Here is a 15,680-nt window from a genome sequence, read left to right as displayed (position 1 = left end):
TTAAAAATTTCTTTTCTTTTTCCCCTGTAAGCTTACCCAACACGTTTGGGGTATAGGTACTGCAGTTTCCAATGCACTTCATAATCCATTAAAGAAAAAAGAGTAATTAAAAAAGCAGAAACCAAACTGGGGCTAATAATAATAATAATAATAATAATGGGGCTGCTATGTTGAATCCAGACAAGAGACGTGAAAAGAGGGGAAAGGATTCTCTTTTTAATTTAATCCAACTTCTTTGGATAAAAGAGGACAAGCTTTCAAAATCACACTCTGATTTGGCCAGCATTAGTAGCACCCACTCTGCATTTTCTCTTGGAAATTGAAGCAAATGTAACTATCCTGTATCATGAGGGGAAATGCCCTAGCAATGTGTAAAACACACACACACACACACACACAGAGAGAGAGAGAGAGAGAGAGAGAGATCCTCTGGATCTTTGCTGATCCAATCTGCATATTCCTTGCAGCGCTGATCATTAAAAAAAAACCCAACATAAATACAACTAATAATTCAAAGGAAAACTGCTTTTCCAACTCTCCTCCTCCCACCCCACCTTGGCTTTACCATTCCTTTTATCAGACATATTCATTAAAATTACGTTCATGGTTTTCACTCTAAGAGGTTTACATGATGAAACAGCTGTCAATAAAACCCTAAAGAGGATTGGTGCTCACATGTCGGTGGCATGACTGAAGCGGGTGAAGTTGCTCCTATAAAGATTAATGTCTGGATCTATCTGAGGCTGCTGGTATTATTATTATTATTATTATTATTATTATTATTATTATTATTATTAATTATTATTATCTCTTTAGAACCTTGGGAAATGCACATTATGTAAATCAACAATAGCGGCTGAAGTACTCATCCTAAGAATATAGAAAAGACGAATCAATTCAGGCTTGCAGATCCTTTGCTGGAGTTTTCCACTACATAGAACATTCTTCACAAGGGACAAGAGTAATGGCTCACCTCACATGCAAGCAAAAAACAAAAAAACCCATTGGGGAAATGTCTCTTTGGTGATGCTACTGGCATCTGTTGCATAAGAACTGCCATGCAGGACCATCTAGGCATGCAGTCAGTCTCCCAACATGAGCAGCCAGATATCTTTAGGGAGGCTTGGGGGGGGGGAGACACACAGCCGCAGTGTGTGGAGAATACAGCTTTGCATTTCTGTTGTCATCACAGAGAGAGAAACATAAATAGTCAGATTTTCTTCCCAGAAATGAATCAAGGTTAGCAAACCTATTTGTTAGATGTGTATTTATTTGAGCGCAAAGAAGAAAAGTTGCACGCAGGAAACATATTAGGGTTGGCAAACCGATGAATTAAAGCAACTGGCGTTTTATTCTCTCATATATCCTCCTGAATGCCTCTCAAATGCTCACAAAGCAAATAAATCGTCTCTGCAGAAGGCATGGAGATTTTGCTCCACTTCTCCACTTGCCAGCCCAGGTGCTACTGCCCCCAAATTCCATTGTCCCAGAGTGGCTAGCATTGTCACTGGTCACCTTCCTCCTCCCTGGCCAGTGTGGTGATCCACTGCTGTTTTTGTCACCTCGTCCCAAGAAGTCAATTAGGAAGGTGACCAGAAACAGTGGGCACTGCTACCACATCCCAAACAGCACACATAACTCAACAGCATGCATGGAAAGGGAGCGTGTCTCAGGAGTGGCACCTCTGCTTGAAGGGACACCCCAAAGTCCCTAGGCCAGACTTCAGCCCCTCCACAGCCTGTTGCTGACTGACTGCTGAGACCCAAGGTGGGCACAGGAAAGTCATGCCTCTTCCTCACTACCATTGCATGTTGGCCAACTTCTCATCCAACCCTTCTGCTGCCAAGTCTAAGGGGAGTAGGTCTAAAGGAAGCTGGTGAGGTCAGTAAGTGGGTGGGGGCTTTGATGAGGTCTAAGGGAAGCTGGAAAAGGTCTACAGGGAATGGAGGGGGTTGTTGAGCCGGTGTGAATAGCAGGGGGTGGCAAGGGAAGAAATCAGGGGCACAGCCCCTGGTATATGGCATGTTTGAGAGAGAGTTAGTTCTGAGCACTGCTAGGAGAATGTGTCTCTCCAGGTACTTGACTGTTACATCTCCTTAGCAATGTCACTTTCCCACTCCTTACATTGCAGGAAAATATGAAACAAAACATTCATTTATTGCTGAACCCAACAAAACACTTTTTGCTCTTGGTTTTGCCTCCCTTGAATGGCAAGGCAATGGCTCAAAATCTAGTTGTAATCTCCTTTTAAGTCCGTGTAAATCTTTTGTCAATACCACATCTTCTGGCAGTAAATTCTGTAAGTTCATTATGTGTTGTGGATCCTTCTTACTAACGCAAGAAGCTGCCGTATATCAAACCAAAATGTTTGTCCATCCAGTCCAGTATTGTCTATTCTGGCTTTCCAGGCTGTGTGCCAGAGAGAGGCCTTTTCAGTCTCTTGTTCCCAATCCTTTAATCTGGAGCTGCCAGGGATCAAACATGGACAGAGGCAGTCAGTAGAGAGGGGCAGCGTTGGACACCAAAATGGTGTCAGAAGTTCAAGAGGCTGATAATGATGATAGCAGCACCATTCGGTTGCCTTGTCTAAAACTGAAAAAAGGCTCAAGGGACTTAATTTTTTCTCATAAGGAAGGTGAACATTTTGTGTTCCCCCTTTTTCACATCTTTCACCTCAGGCAACAAGGGACTTAATTTTTTCTCATAAGGAAGGTGAACATTTTGTGTTCCCCCTTTTTCACATCTTTCACCTCAGGCAACAAAATGTTTGAACTCTACAGTATCATCCTTTGTGAGATGGAAGGCACTCTACATGGTTTCAGATACAGGCCCATCAATGTTTACTAACCCAAGTTTTCGATCCAAGTTCAAAATGCCAGCCTTCAGCAACCTGGTGTCTTTCAGCTGTTTTGAACTACAACTCCCAGAAGTCTGGTGGAAGTTCACAACTCCAAAATATCTAGAGGGTACCAGGTTTGTAAAGGCTGTAGTAAATAATAAAATAGGCAAGACTTACTAGGGAGGGGGAAAGATGTGTGCAGTTTCCCACACACATACACAGATCCTCAGATTTTCAGATGTACTTGGCCAATTTATGAATTTCTGAGCTATCGCTCCAAGAGAATAGCTGATCTCAAAGAAGATGGTTGCTAGATCAGACAGATACTAGTACTTCACATAGCAAGGCTTTCTCACTTTAAGACTGCATCCCACCATACATTTAAGGCACATTTCTAGCACATGGCTTCTCCCCCAGAGAATCCTGGGAATTCTAGTTTGTTAAGGGTGCTGGGATTTTTAGGACTGAGTGGGTGCATCCTTAGACAGTGGTGGAGAGCCAGTGTGGTGTAGTGGTTAAGAGCAGTAGACTCGTAATCTGGGGAACCGGGTTCGATTCCCTGCTCCTCCACATGCAGCTGCTGGGTGACCTTGGGCCAGTCACACTTCTCTGAAGTCTCTCAGCCCCACTCACCTCACAGAGTGTTTGTTGTGGGGGAGGAAGGGAAAGGAGAATGTTAGCTGCTTTGAGACTCCTTCGGGTAGTGATAAGGTGGGATATCAAATCCAAACTACTCTTCTTCTTCTTCTTCTGACTGTCACTGCCCATGCGGTTCCTGTCCCTTGGTGGAAGACCCAAGAGAAGCTAGGAGAGCAAAAATGTTTAGCATCCTCTCCAAGTCCTCAGGTGTTCAAACTGCCATCCTCCTGAATTGCAGGGCTGCACGAAGGAAAGAACCCCATCCCAGAAAAGCCTGTGAGACTAGCCAGTGGGACACCCTTGCCAGGGCTGCTGCTGCTGCTGCTGCTCCTGGTGACAGAGGCAAGAGAGCTTGGAGGAAGCAGTGGCATTTACAAGCCTACCTCCTTAAGCAGTGGCAGTGGCATTTACAAGCCTGCACAATCAGATTCTCTGATTGTGACTCTGTGCCTCAGATTTCTTTCAAGGTACTACGTATTTAATAATAAAATAATAATAATAAATTTATTATTTATACCCCCCCACCACCTGGCTGGGTTTCCCCAGCCACTCTGGGTGGCTTCCAACAAAATATTAAAATACAGTGGTCTGTTAAACATTAAAAGCTTCACTAAACAGGGCTGCCTTCAGATGTCTTCTAAAGATCTGTTACTTGTTCTTCTCTTTGACATCTGGTGGGAGGGCATTTCACAGGGCGGGTACCACTACCGAGTAGGCCCTCTGCCTGGTTCCCTGTAACTTGGTTTCTCAGAGTGAGGGAAGTACCAGCAGGCCCTCGGAGCTGGACCTCAGTGTCCGGGCAGAACAATGGGGGTGGAGACGCTCCTTCAGGTATACTGGACCGAGGCCGTTTAGGGTTTTAAAGGTCAGCGCCAACACTTTGAATTGTGCTCAGAAACGTACTGGAGCCAATGTAGATCTTTCAAGGCTGGTGTTATGTGGTCTCGGCAGCCACTCCCAGTCATCAGTCTAGCTGCCGCATTCTGGATTAGTTGTAGTTTCTGGGTCAGCTTCAAAGGTAGCCCCACATAGAGCGCATTGCAGTAATCCAAGTGAGTGATAACTAGAGCATGCACCACTCTGGCAAGACAGTCTGCGGGCAGATAGGGTCTCAGCCTGCGTACCAGATGGAGCCGATAAACAGCTGCCCTGGACACAGAATTGACCTGCACCTCCATAGACAGCTGTGAGTCCAAAATGACTCCCAGGCTGCGCACCTGGTCCTTCAGGGGAACAGTTACCCCATTCAGGACCAGGGAGTCCTCCACACCAGCCCGCTCCCTGTCCCCCCAAAACAGTACTTCTGTCTTGTCAGGATTCAACCTCAATCTGTTAGCCGCCATCCATCATCCAACAGCCTCCAGACACTCACACAGGACCTTCACCACCTTCACTGGTTTAGCATTCCACTCCCTTTGCTAATAGCAAATTGCCTTCTTTCTGTTCGCTGGTAGACGTGGAGTTGCTGCTTATATTTAGTTATCCCGCATGACACCAGTATCTTTTTCCTTTTAGTATCTTTTTTTCCCTTTTCATATCCCACTCATCTATTTGTGAAGTTACGGTTTCCTACTTTGTTTGCCCCGCTATGTATTGCTTGGCATTGACATACACTGGGCATCACTTGCCAGGGGGAATGAGACCCACCTGCTCTCCCACCTTCCACTGGTTGACTTTACCTGGAGGCTCTTCCACTTCTGCGTCAGAGACCAGTTAAGTGGCAAGAGCCGGGTGGCAGCAGAATGTATTTGGTGCTGATATGTACGGTATTATGCAGCAACTCTATAGCCAGGCTTTTTATTATGATATGCATTTTGTAGTTTTAGTTTGAATTTTTATGCTGTTAAGTCACCCTGTGACCTTTGGTTGAAGTGTTGTATATAAATTTAATTAATTAATTAGTAAATGAATAAATAGAAATATTTATTCATCCAGTTGGGAGAGATCCTTTGGAGTACCTCACAGTCTCATTGCATTTTTATCAATCTGACTAATTTGGTGTCATTGACGAACTTGGCTACCACACCAATCAGCCCCACGGAGAGGCACCAGAGATGCACTTTGCCCCATGTAATCAAACTCTGAAAGAATGGCTGTTGTTCAAACTTTTGTAACAGGAGTACAATGCATTTACAGTCAACCATAATTAGAGAGTTAATTCCTTTACTTTGGCCATTTATGTTTCAACCTTAAGCAGTACAAAGGCATCCTTTTTGTGAGCATTTGGTTCAAATAAAACATCAGTAAGGAAAACAAGATATCGGAAAACATCGCTCCCTCCCCCCCAAAATGCATGCAACACAGCTGCTATAAAAGCAGATATTAGTTCTGAAACCTGCTGAGAGAATATCCTTTCCCAGCAATTGGCCACTCCAACCTCCTAACTAAGCCTCTTTCCCATTAATTATATTGCAGAAAGACAGTAAATAAAACATTTATCGACTGAGTCAGAGAATAAAAACAACCACACCAATATGCCATCAGATGAAGCAGAATCTGTTGACTCTGGTTTTCCTTACCTTCCCTGCATGGAGAGTGGGCTGAAATCTTTCCCCAGGGTAATGCAACATTCCTGTTCCGGAGCACTGCTTGGGTAGGGCTTGTGTGGTTCTCCCTGAACAGCCATCATCTCCTTCAACAGCTCCAGCTCACTGAAATTGTTGGGAATCGGTTCTGCTGCTACACCTCCGAGCAAGTCCACGTGGTGTGGGATAGGGGCCTGGGTCAGCTCCATATCTACTTTTCTAGACATGGCACTGTCATCTTTGTTGTCCAAGTACATAGCTCTGTTGCCTGATGAATTCTGTGTTCTTGCCTGAAAAGCAACAAAAATAAAACAACCAGGAGTCAATAAATACAGAAGTCTGTTGCAAGTACAGAAATCTAAAGTGTTGTGCCTGCATGAGGCTGTGCAGTTCTTAAAATGACCCATCACCTTCCCGAAGCCAAGTGCAGAGTACCTTTGCATACACCCTAGTCAAGAGAAAGTCATGGTATCATCAGTTTGCTACCTGCTTGTCAGCTTTGATCCATTTTCACTAAAATCAGTGGCTGTGTAGAACTCCTACAGGCTTCAAAAACTCCAAGGCTTCCCTGAGATCTGAAGTCTAAAACAGAAGAAGCATTTGCACATAGATGAGCCATTTATCTACATTTAACCTAATAATATTCCTTTGGATATTCCTTTGCATATCCATTTGTACCAAAATGTACAAGTGCTGCGTGTGAATTAAGGCTGCATTGCCTTTGTAGACATAAATTGTGATGTGCATTGGTAAACCATAAATAAAGTGTTGCACTGCAATTATAGAACATCAAAAAAGATATTTGGGCCATCATCAGGTGGGGAGTTGACCAGTTCCAGGATGTCTAGTATTGGTCTAGTATGAGAGCCAGTGTGGTGTAGTGGTTAAGAGCGATAGACTCGTAATCTGGGGAACCGGGTTCGCGTCTCCGCTCCTCCACATGCAGCTGCTGGGTGACCTTGGGCTAGTCACACTTCTCTGAAGTCTCTCAGCCCCACTCACCTCACAGAGTGTTTGCTGTGGGGGAGGAAGGGAAAGGAGAATGTTAGCCACTTTGAGACTCCTTCGGGTAGTGATAAAGCAGGATATCAAATCCAAACTCCTCCTCTTCCTCTTCTTCTTCTTCTTCTTCTTCTTCTTCTTCTTCTTCTTTTAGAACTGAAATATCACATTGGACTTGAGTGTGCTTCTTGCCAGTCAGTATGTATCATGCAATCACCTCTTTCCTCAGCTAAGCCTGTTCAACTGGATAATGTTAGTTGCATGTCACATATCTTGCATGTATGACCATTCTCATGGAAGGCAACAGATACTTACTACATGCTATGAGTGCAGAGCTGGAGTTAAATGCTTGGACTACGACCATCACTTAGAGGAAGATCATCTGCTTGCATACAGAAGTTCCCAAGTTCATCCTGTGGCATCTCCAGTAGATAGAACTTAGAGAAATCCCTGAAATCCTGGAGATGCACCACCAACCCATGCAGACAATACTGAACTAGACCAATGGCCTGACTCGATATAAGGCAGTCCTATGTTCCTATGCTTTGGTTCTGGCCAGGTCTGGATTCCTTGGCACAGAAGCAATGCACAGTGGATGCTTTGGCAAGTACATCATGAGGACAATGATGTCGGTGCATTTGCAAGTAATCCGATTTTAGCATAGGCTATAGAAATGGAAGGGTCTCCTTCCACTATCATCTCCAACCAAATAGATTTTGCAAGATTTGACAATGCATGGAAACCTTCAAAGCCTGTTTGGTCTGAGATTATAGCTGAACAAAACAAATGGATGTGCAAGTCCTGGACAACGATGGCTTTTTCATACCACCTACATACAACTTTGAGGGGAAAAGCACAAGATAACTGCCTGGCACGATTTCATAGCCTAACCCTTATGTATCAGGAATAGGCCAGGGCCCTCTAGAACTGTAAGTCCCGTCAGCACCAGCCAGCATGGCCAACAACATCAAGAAGGCGCCATGTTGGTTCCCCCTTCTATTTATGTCCCCTTGAGGTCAAAGGAAACTTTATGGGGAATGTGTCACTTCTGTCAGTCCCTCTCACCCCCGTGGTAGCATGTAGTAGCAAGAAAGACAGAATCACATACAGCATTTCCTTGATCCAACTCCAGTTTCTTGGCTGTTGTAAACGCTACCCATTCCTTGTAATAGAGGCCACAAGCTCAATGGGACTTATTCCCTCCCAGGAAAGCACGGGTGGTTGCAAAGTGTTAAGATCACATCTGAAAATGACTTAAGGAAGCTCCCAGTTCACACATAATCTGGCAGTATTCCTGTATTCATTATTCACAGGGAAAATGAAAAGGAATGAAGTTGCCCAGGAGGTGAGCAGGACCCCAGAGTGAGGGAAGCTGGCCATATGGATCGTATAGTCAATGCTGGCCCTGTGTGCTGTGCCTCGATAGCTATCAGGAATGACTCATTCTTGTAGTTCTTAGCTGAATCAATGTCCCCGCTCCCTAAAACCAGAAGTAGTTGGATCTATGTATGCATATGCTGATGAAATGCTCACTTTCTTTTCTCTCTTTCACACATGCACACGCACAATGTTGGGAATGGATTGCTTAAGAAGGAGTTGTGTTGTATGAGAAGTGTATGTGTGTGTGTGCCTGTCAGTATATCTGAGGGCACATACAATGCATAACAGATGTGCCTGTGTGGGCGAGTAAACTGATTGCCACAGCTAAGTAGTATTTTATTAAGCTTGTCCATTTTACAAGGCAGCATTAAATACACATTTAAGCAATGATTCACAGAAAGGGCTTCCAGGCACAGTGGCATTCTGAAAGGCATGAAATGCTATAAATTTGGAACTGTGATGTTTTTCACCCACCTCGCAGTGTGTGTGTCGTTCATTAATGTCATCATACACTGTAGCAATGTGATTTTTAAATAAACACACACACACACAAGCACACACTGACCTCTTGTGGCAAATAAGCAGAGGTTTCTTTAACTCCCCACTCCCGGTAAGGGGCATGTGTAAAATGTTTCTCTGCGAAATGGGTTCAATAATAACATTTACATACACATGTTTAATCAAAGCAAAACTCCACAGTGTTCAGTGGGGTTTACTCCAAGTTAAGCATGCATTAAAATTATAGCTTGATGTTTGTAGTGCTTTTCCACAATAACAACAGCAAAGGGCAGGTGCCTACCCTGACAAGCTGACAATTTAAATTTTAGATGGGATGGGGGAAGGCAAAAAGATGTCCCTGTGTTTGGCTTAGCAGAAGACTTTTGCCCAGCCCCTCTACTGATCCAGATCTGCAGGGCACTTTTTGAATTCATTTTGGACTTTAAATTACTGGGTTGAGAGATCTTACATTGTGCAGAGGTATAAATCTTAGAAAGAAACTCGTGGAAGAGATCATATTTTGGTGGAGGGAATCATACTTTGCATGCAGAGAAATAATTACAGTGGTACCTCCGGTTGAGAACTTAATTCATTCTGGAGGACCATTCTTAACCTAAAACTGTTCTTAACCTGAGGTACCACTTTAGATAATGGGGCCTCCCACTGCCGCTGCACCATTTCTGTTCTCATCCTGAAGCAAAGTTCTTAACCCGAGGTACTATTTCTGGGTTAGCGGAGTCTATAACCTGAAGTGTCTATAACCTGAAGTGTCTGTAACCCGAGGTACCACCGTACTTGGGAGAACATGAACACAGTATATACTTTGGGCTTTTAAAAATAATAATATAGAGAGATACAACATAAGACAGGATTTAAAAACAAAAAAGCAAATGGGAATAGATATTGCACCCGCCTCTGGTTTGCCCATAGTAAAACATAGTAACTGTTCATATAAGGCTGGCGGTATTTACTTTTGGAAATTTCTCCTCCAAATGGGGCATGCAGCAATCAGTGGAAACAAGTGCCTTGTGTTTGGCATTGGAGACTTCTGGAAGAAGAAGAAGAGGAGGAGGAGGAGGAGGAGGAGGAGGAGTTTGGATTTGATGTCCCGCTTTATCACTACCCGAAGGAGTCTCAAAGCAGCTAACATTCTCCCTTCCCTTCCTCCCCCACAACAAACACTCTGTGAGGTGAGTGGGGCTGAGAGACTTCAAAGAAGTGTGACTGGCCCAAGGTCACCCAGCAGTTGCATGTGGAGGAGCGGAGACGCGAACCCGGTTCCCCAGATTACGAGTCTATCGCTCTTAACCACTACACCACACTGGCTCTCTGGAAAGAAAGCAGCTATGTTGTGCTCAGGTGAGGAGCAAATAGAAGTAGGGCTGTGGCATTAGAGATCAGCCACATGACAAATGACCATCCAAACAGCATTGCACTATGTAGCTTCCTCACCAGCAGTGTCTGGCGGCAGACATTTCAGAGTTACTTTGACTTTTCAGATTTTCTACTGTAAAGTGAAATCTGGATTAAACTTCTTTTTTTAAAAAAGTGTCAGCTGTGGGGGTTTTTGGCATCATGGACATGAGCAGCACTGTTTCCTGGAATCATCCCCAGGCCCAAGAACAAATAAAAGTAAGTCCTAAAAAGTAGCACCATAAAAACACAACATTGAAACAAGATAAAGTTTGCCTTGTTTATTGGGCGGACAGGACTCTGGCCTTGCCCATGTCAGCTATGAAATTTCAAATAAATAGCTATGAAATACCGTCTCTAGTATCTGTAAACCTTACTGTAGCCCAGACATTGCTAGAACTGGAAAAATGCATTTCCCCTGCTCCCTGTTCCTGTGGGAAGTTGCAGTCAAGCATAACTGTGTGTAAATGCTAGATAGTGCATCAAGGGGTTAAGACCAGAGAGGTCTGTTCCTAGACTCAGCTAGGTCACACAACCTTACCTCCATGGAGGAGGAAACGAAGCTGCTTCTCTTACTGTTCTCTTACTGTTCTCTTACTCTTTTCCAGCCATGTAATCCACCAGGATGGACATGTCTGAACTTGATACAGTCTCGTGTTTGAAACTACATGCTGTATTTTGCACCCAACAGTAATCTACCTGTGTTCTCCTTGCTGCTACATGGAATAGCACATGAACCAGACCTTTGGATTTAGTAAGTCACTTACTTAACAGTGTGTGGTCTGTTCATTGCAAGGGGGTAAAGAGACGGGGCAAGAGCTTTAAAGCAGACTAAATGGGATATGTGAAAGGGTTTAACAACCTATGTTCCATGCTATAAGGTAAAGGGACCCCTGACCGTTGGGTCCAGTCATGGACGACTCTGGTGTTGTGGCGCTTATCTCGCTTTATTGGCCGAGGGAGCCAGTGTACATACTCCAGGTCATGTAGCCAGCATGACTAAGCCGCTTCTGGTGAAACCAGAGCAGCGCATGGAAACGCTGTTTACCTTCCTGCCGGAGCAGTACCTATTTATCTACTTGCACTTTGATGTGCTTTTGAACTGCTAGGTTGGCAGGAGCAGGGACTGAGCAACGGCAGCTCACCCTGTCGCGGGGATTCGAACCACCGACCTTCTGATCGGCAAGTCCTAGGCTCTGTGGTTTAACCCACAGACCCACCCATGTCTTGTTCCACGCTATACTGCTACATAATTCTGAGAGTGTTTTTAACTCTGCTGGCGGCACAAAGCCCTGCATTTTGAATCTAGGGACCCAGCTAATTTTTTTGTTAACTACCAACATGTGGGTCAGATCTATTTCCACCATTACATACCATATTTTCCCGTGTATAACACGCCCCTGTGTATAAGATGACCCCTATTTTGGGGGGACTCCAAATTGAGGAAATGGGGGGAGATTGCCCAGACTTTGTTGAGCTTTCTTCAGAGGGAATTGATGACAATTGCTCACCTGCCTGACCGCCACTGTCAATCACACACATCGGCAAACCCACCAATCATCTGCCCGCTAGCTGCCAGCAGCCACCAATCAACTGCCCAATTGCCGCAGCAGCAATGCGGCCGGCTGCTACTGCTGCTCCCATGGTTTGTTGGGAAGTTGTACAAAATACCAAAATGGCATGATCTCTCTGCCTTGTGGGTATATTAATGTGAACAGCCACTTTGCCAACTAAGTTCAGTTTTGCACAACCATCACAAAGCACTGGTCTTCAACTGGTGGGTCACCCTCACAAGCTACAACTAAGTGGCAATCTTCGCGGAGATGGGTCACATTGTCTGTCCCATAATCATCTTTTTGGAGAGAGAAAACCCTTGAGCAAGCAGGTGGGCTAAACAGATAGACACAGCAAAAATTAACAAATAAAAGTAGTTCATATCTTGTCAGTAGATGTTAAAATTGGATCTTGAATCTAGAAATCAGTAAGGTTAGCTTCTTCTCTTCCCCACACCCCACCCTCTCCTTGTAACTTTGTGTTAGAGATGTTTGTTTGTTTCTCTGATTTCTGTTCTGCCATGTAGTCTGCATGGACTCCCTGCACTGCCTGCATAGTTAAAGAGCTAAAACTGGTTGAGAAAAGTATGGATTTCAATAAGATCTCAATCCGTGGTTTAAATTACACCTCATAAAACAAGATAACGCAACACAGCAGAAGAAGCAGTAAGATTTATGAAAAGAACATGCACCTCGCCTTGCGAACACTAGCTAAAATAAAATACATTAAACACCCTGACCCAATGTATTTTTACAATGCTATGTAATTTGTATTTGTGAACTGCTTAGAGCCTTCTTGCTATTAAGATAGATACATGCAAAGCAACAGTTTGGGCTACAGATGAAGGGAGCTTAATAATAATAAACTAAAGCCCTAAGAAGTATCTCTCAGCATGGAAAGAGGAAGCAGCAGGGGCTGATGCCAACCCTTCATTCTCCTCCTGTGCATCCAACAGTTAAGTCTTTATCACTTGTATAAGCAGCCCTGGCAGAGAGAACTGTGTTTGCAATTTCTATGTGCACACAGACTTCTACATCCTGGCAAGGATACTCGCGTTGGGAACCCCGTGTGCCAGAGCAGCTAGAGCATAGATGGAGAAGTTGTGGCCTTCTGGATACTGCTGGACCACAACTCTCCATCAACCCTGACCATTGGCCAGGCTGGCTGGGAACAATGGAAGTTGAAGTCCAACATCATCTGGACAGGTTCCCCATCCCAGGGCTAGAACACCAGACTTAGTCTAGGGAGATCTTAGTGTGAACCGCTCATCAGCTACAAAACTCACTGGGTGGCTTAAAGCCACTCCAATATGTGGTAATGTGTATTACTTCACATACAAATATAGTGAACCCACAGACCTCAACTGCTCATTCTACTGAATGAGGGCCACGAACCTCTTCCCAAAAGTCCTACCCAGAGTGCACCATTGAGGTCCCTTAACATCTGGGAGTAGAGAAAACGACTTCCAGGTCAGGGGGCGTTTAACTTATTGCCAGGCAGGCTTGAGCTTTGCCATTCTCTTCTTCTAGAAGTTAAGCCCCACCAAAATATAAAATCAGTGTCAGTTCCCTCCCACCCATTTTGTTTTTAATGCTTTAGGCTTCCATGAGAACAATGGCTTTAAAACCTGTCTAGAAGCTACCCAGCAGCCTTTCAAGCTGAGAACCAAGCTTTCTAAAACACATCTCAGAAAAATGTGTTATTGTACCCAGAGTGACATCTCCAGATTATTGTTATTCAGTGATGTCAATCTTTCTTATGTCTAAGTTGATAAAAGGCAGGTGCTTCAAGTTTGCAGCTACACAGCAGCATACTAATGAATAGCAACGGTTCACATTGCACATCCCCTGCCTGATAGAGGCTATGATTCCTTTTCAGGATTGTAGGAACACAGGATCTGTCTTTGGCTGCACACGCACTATACCTTTCAAGCACACTCAAAACACATTCCCCACCTCAAAGAACTCTGGGTACTGTAGTTTGCTAAGGGTTGCTTGGAACTGTAACTCTGTGAGAAGCAAACGACAGTGCCCAGAATTATTTGAGGAGGAGAAATGTGCTTCAGATATGTTTTAAAGGTATAGTGTGTTTGCAGTTTTGTACAGAGTCAGACCATTGGTCCACCTAGCTTCGTATACTGACTGGCAACAGCTCTCAGGGTTTCAGGCAGGTGTCACTCCTAGTAATAGCTGGAGATACCAAGAACTATAGTTGGGATTTTCTGACCACAGCTAGAGCTCTTCCCTTTTCACAGAAGTGATGTAGGGAGACAAACTCTTTATCCCCAAAAGATTCAATTCACAGTGTGATTTTTCATGGGCCATCTCATCATATGCTGATGGAACCAGTTATGTTGTTCTGCTGTTAATACCGTGTTTCCATACTCAATCTTTAAGGGGCTATTATAATTGATGGGGGGGGGGGGGAACAAGCACATTGTTTTTCTTGTTGTTCAGGATGCAGCCCAAGATTGCTGTTTGCAAAAGGCTTTCCTTGAACTTCTGGTTTTCTTTGAACTACTGTTCTTCGAACCTCCAGACTGAAGGTTCAATTCCACTGGCAAAGCAGCCCCCAGCAGCATTGAAGCTTCTGCTCACCAGCTGGTGAGTGAAGAGTGCAAATCTGCTGACTGCAGGGTCTGCTTTGCCAATGCACTCCCCACAGGGAATGTTCTGGTGAAGCAGATCCCAGCAGGATTGAAACTTCTGCTCTCCAGCTGATGACCAGAGGGTTCAATCCTGAGGGCTACAGGGGTCGTCGCAAGTGTATGCGACGGTTTTGTCTTCTATCTTTGTTACAGATGCTATAGGCCAGGCATAGGCAAATTCGGCCCTCCAGATGTTTTGGGACTACAACTGCCATCATCCCTAGCTAACAGGACCAGTGGTCAGGGTTTGCCTATGCCTGCTATAAGCAATGTACAGTGGTACCTCAGGTTAAGTACTTAATTCGTTCCGGAAGTCCGTACTTAACCTGAAACTGTTCTTAACCTGAAGCACCACTTTAGCTAATGGGGCCTCCTGCTGCTGCCACGCCACCAGAGCACAATTTCTGAAACAAAGTTCTTAACCTGAAGCACTATTTCTGGGTTAGCAGAGTCTGTAACCTGAAGCGTATGTAACCTGAAATGTATGTGTTATGTACTGAGTTGAATAGGATCCAAACTGCAGCAGTCTGATTGGTCCTAGAACAATAGGATCCAAACTGCAGCAGTCTGATTGGTCCTAGAACAATAGGATTCAGAATGCAGCAGTCTGATTGGTCCTAGAACAATGCAGCAGTATGATTGGTTGGCAGGAACCACCCAATCATGCTCCAGATAGAAGTTAATCCACAACCTGATTGGTTTACAGTAGAATTCCGGAATTAGCCAATCAGGTGCAGCCCATTGTGTAAATAATGTATATAAAGCAGATACTTTGAGGGGACTTTCATTCATTCCTCCTCACCACTATGAGCTGAATAAAGAGAATGAAATCACTTTGCGACTGAGTATATTTCAGTATGTAACCCGAGGTACCACTGTACAGGGTGCTATAAATGTGCTTTGATTATCCCATACTGTTAATCCAACATTAACTATTTAACTTTGTCCACTGTACCAATTCTTCCTATTCTTTCTTGGACACCTATAGAAGACCTGAAATGCTTGTCCATAATAGCCTTCTAAGTAGAGGATATCCAGTCCATAGCTCCCACAATTCTCTCTCCCTACAGATGTAGCCAGCCATGCTTTCTTCCCTTGACAATATATCTGTTTATTATTCTTGTAAAGCAGAGCTTTTCAAACTTTTCAAGTTGATGACACACTTTTTAGACATGCGTCATTT

At 44.2% G+C, this 15,680-nt stretch overlaps 1 protein-coding gene across 4 annotated transcripts in view; it reads right to left on the bottom strand.

The window, feature by feature from the left end:
* OCA2 (OCA2 melanosomal transmembrane protein) overlaps positions 1-15,680 on the bottom strand; it is a 147,358-nt gene that overhangs the window by 121,172 nt on the left and 10,506 nt on the right. For 2 of the 4 annotated variants that reach the window (XM_083437759.1, XM_083437757.1), the window contains exon 2: positions 5,998-6,293. In XM_083437759.1, coding sequence (XP_083293885.1) covers positions 5,998-6,260 — 263 coding nt within the window. In that variant the 5' untranslated portion in view covers positions 6,261-6,293. Of the gene's footprint in view, positions 1-5,997; positions 6,294-6,489; positions 6,586-6,871; positions 7,016-15,680 lie in introns of those variants that run through there. The other 2 variants (XM_083437760.1, XM_083437758.1) reach the window with 2 other exon arrangements.

The sequence above is a fragment of the Podarcis tiliguerta genome (genome assembly GCF_965153285.1).
Source record: "Podarcis tiliguerta genome assembly, chromosome: 4".
Taxonomy (NCBI): domain Eukaryota; kingdom Metazoa; phylum Chordata; class Lepidosauria; order Squamata; family Lacertidae; genus Podarcis; species Podarcis tiliguerta.
The sequence above is the reverse complement of the archived record's forward strand: the minus strand, read 5'-3'. Positions and strand labels throughout refer to the sequence as shown.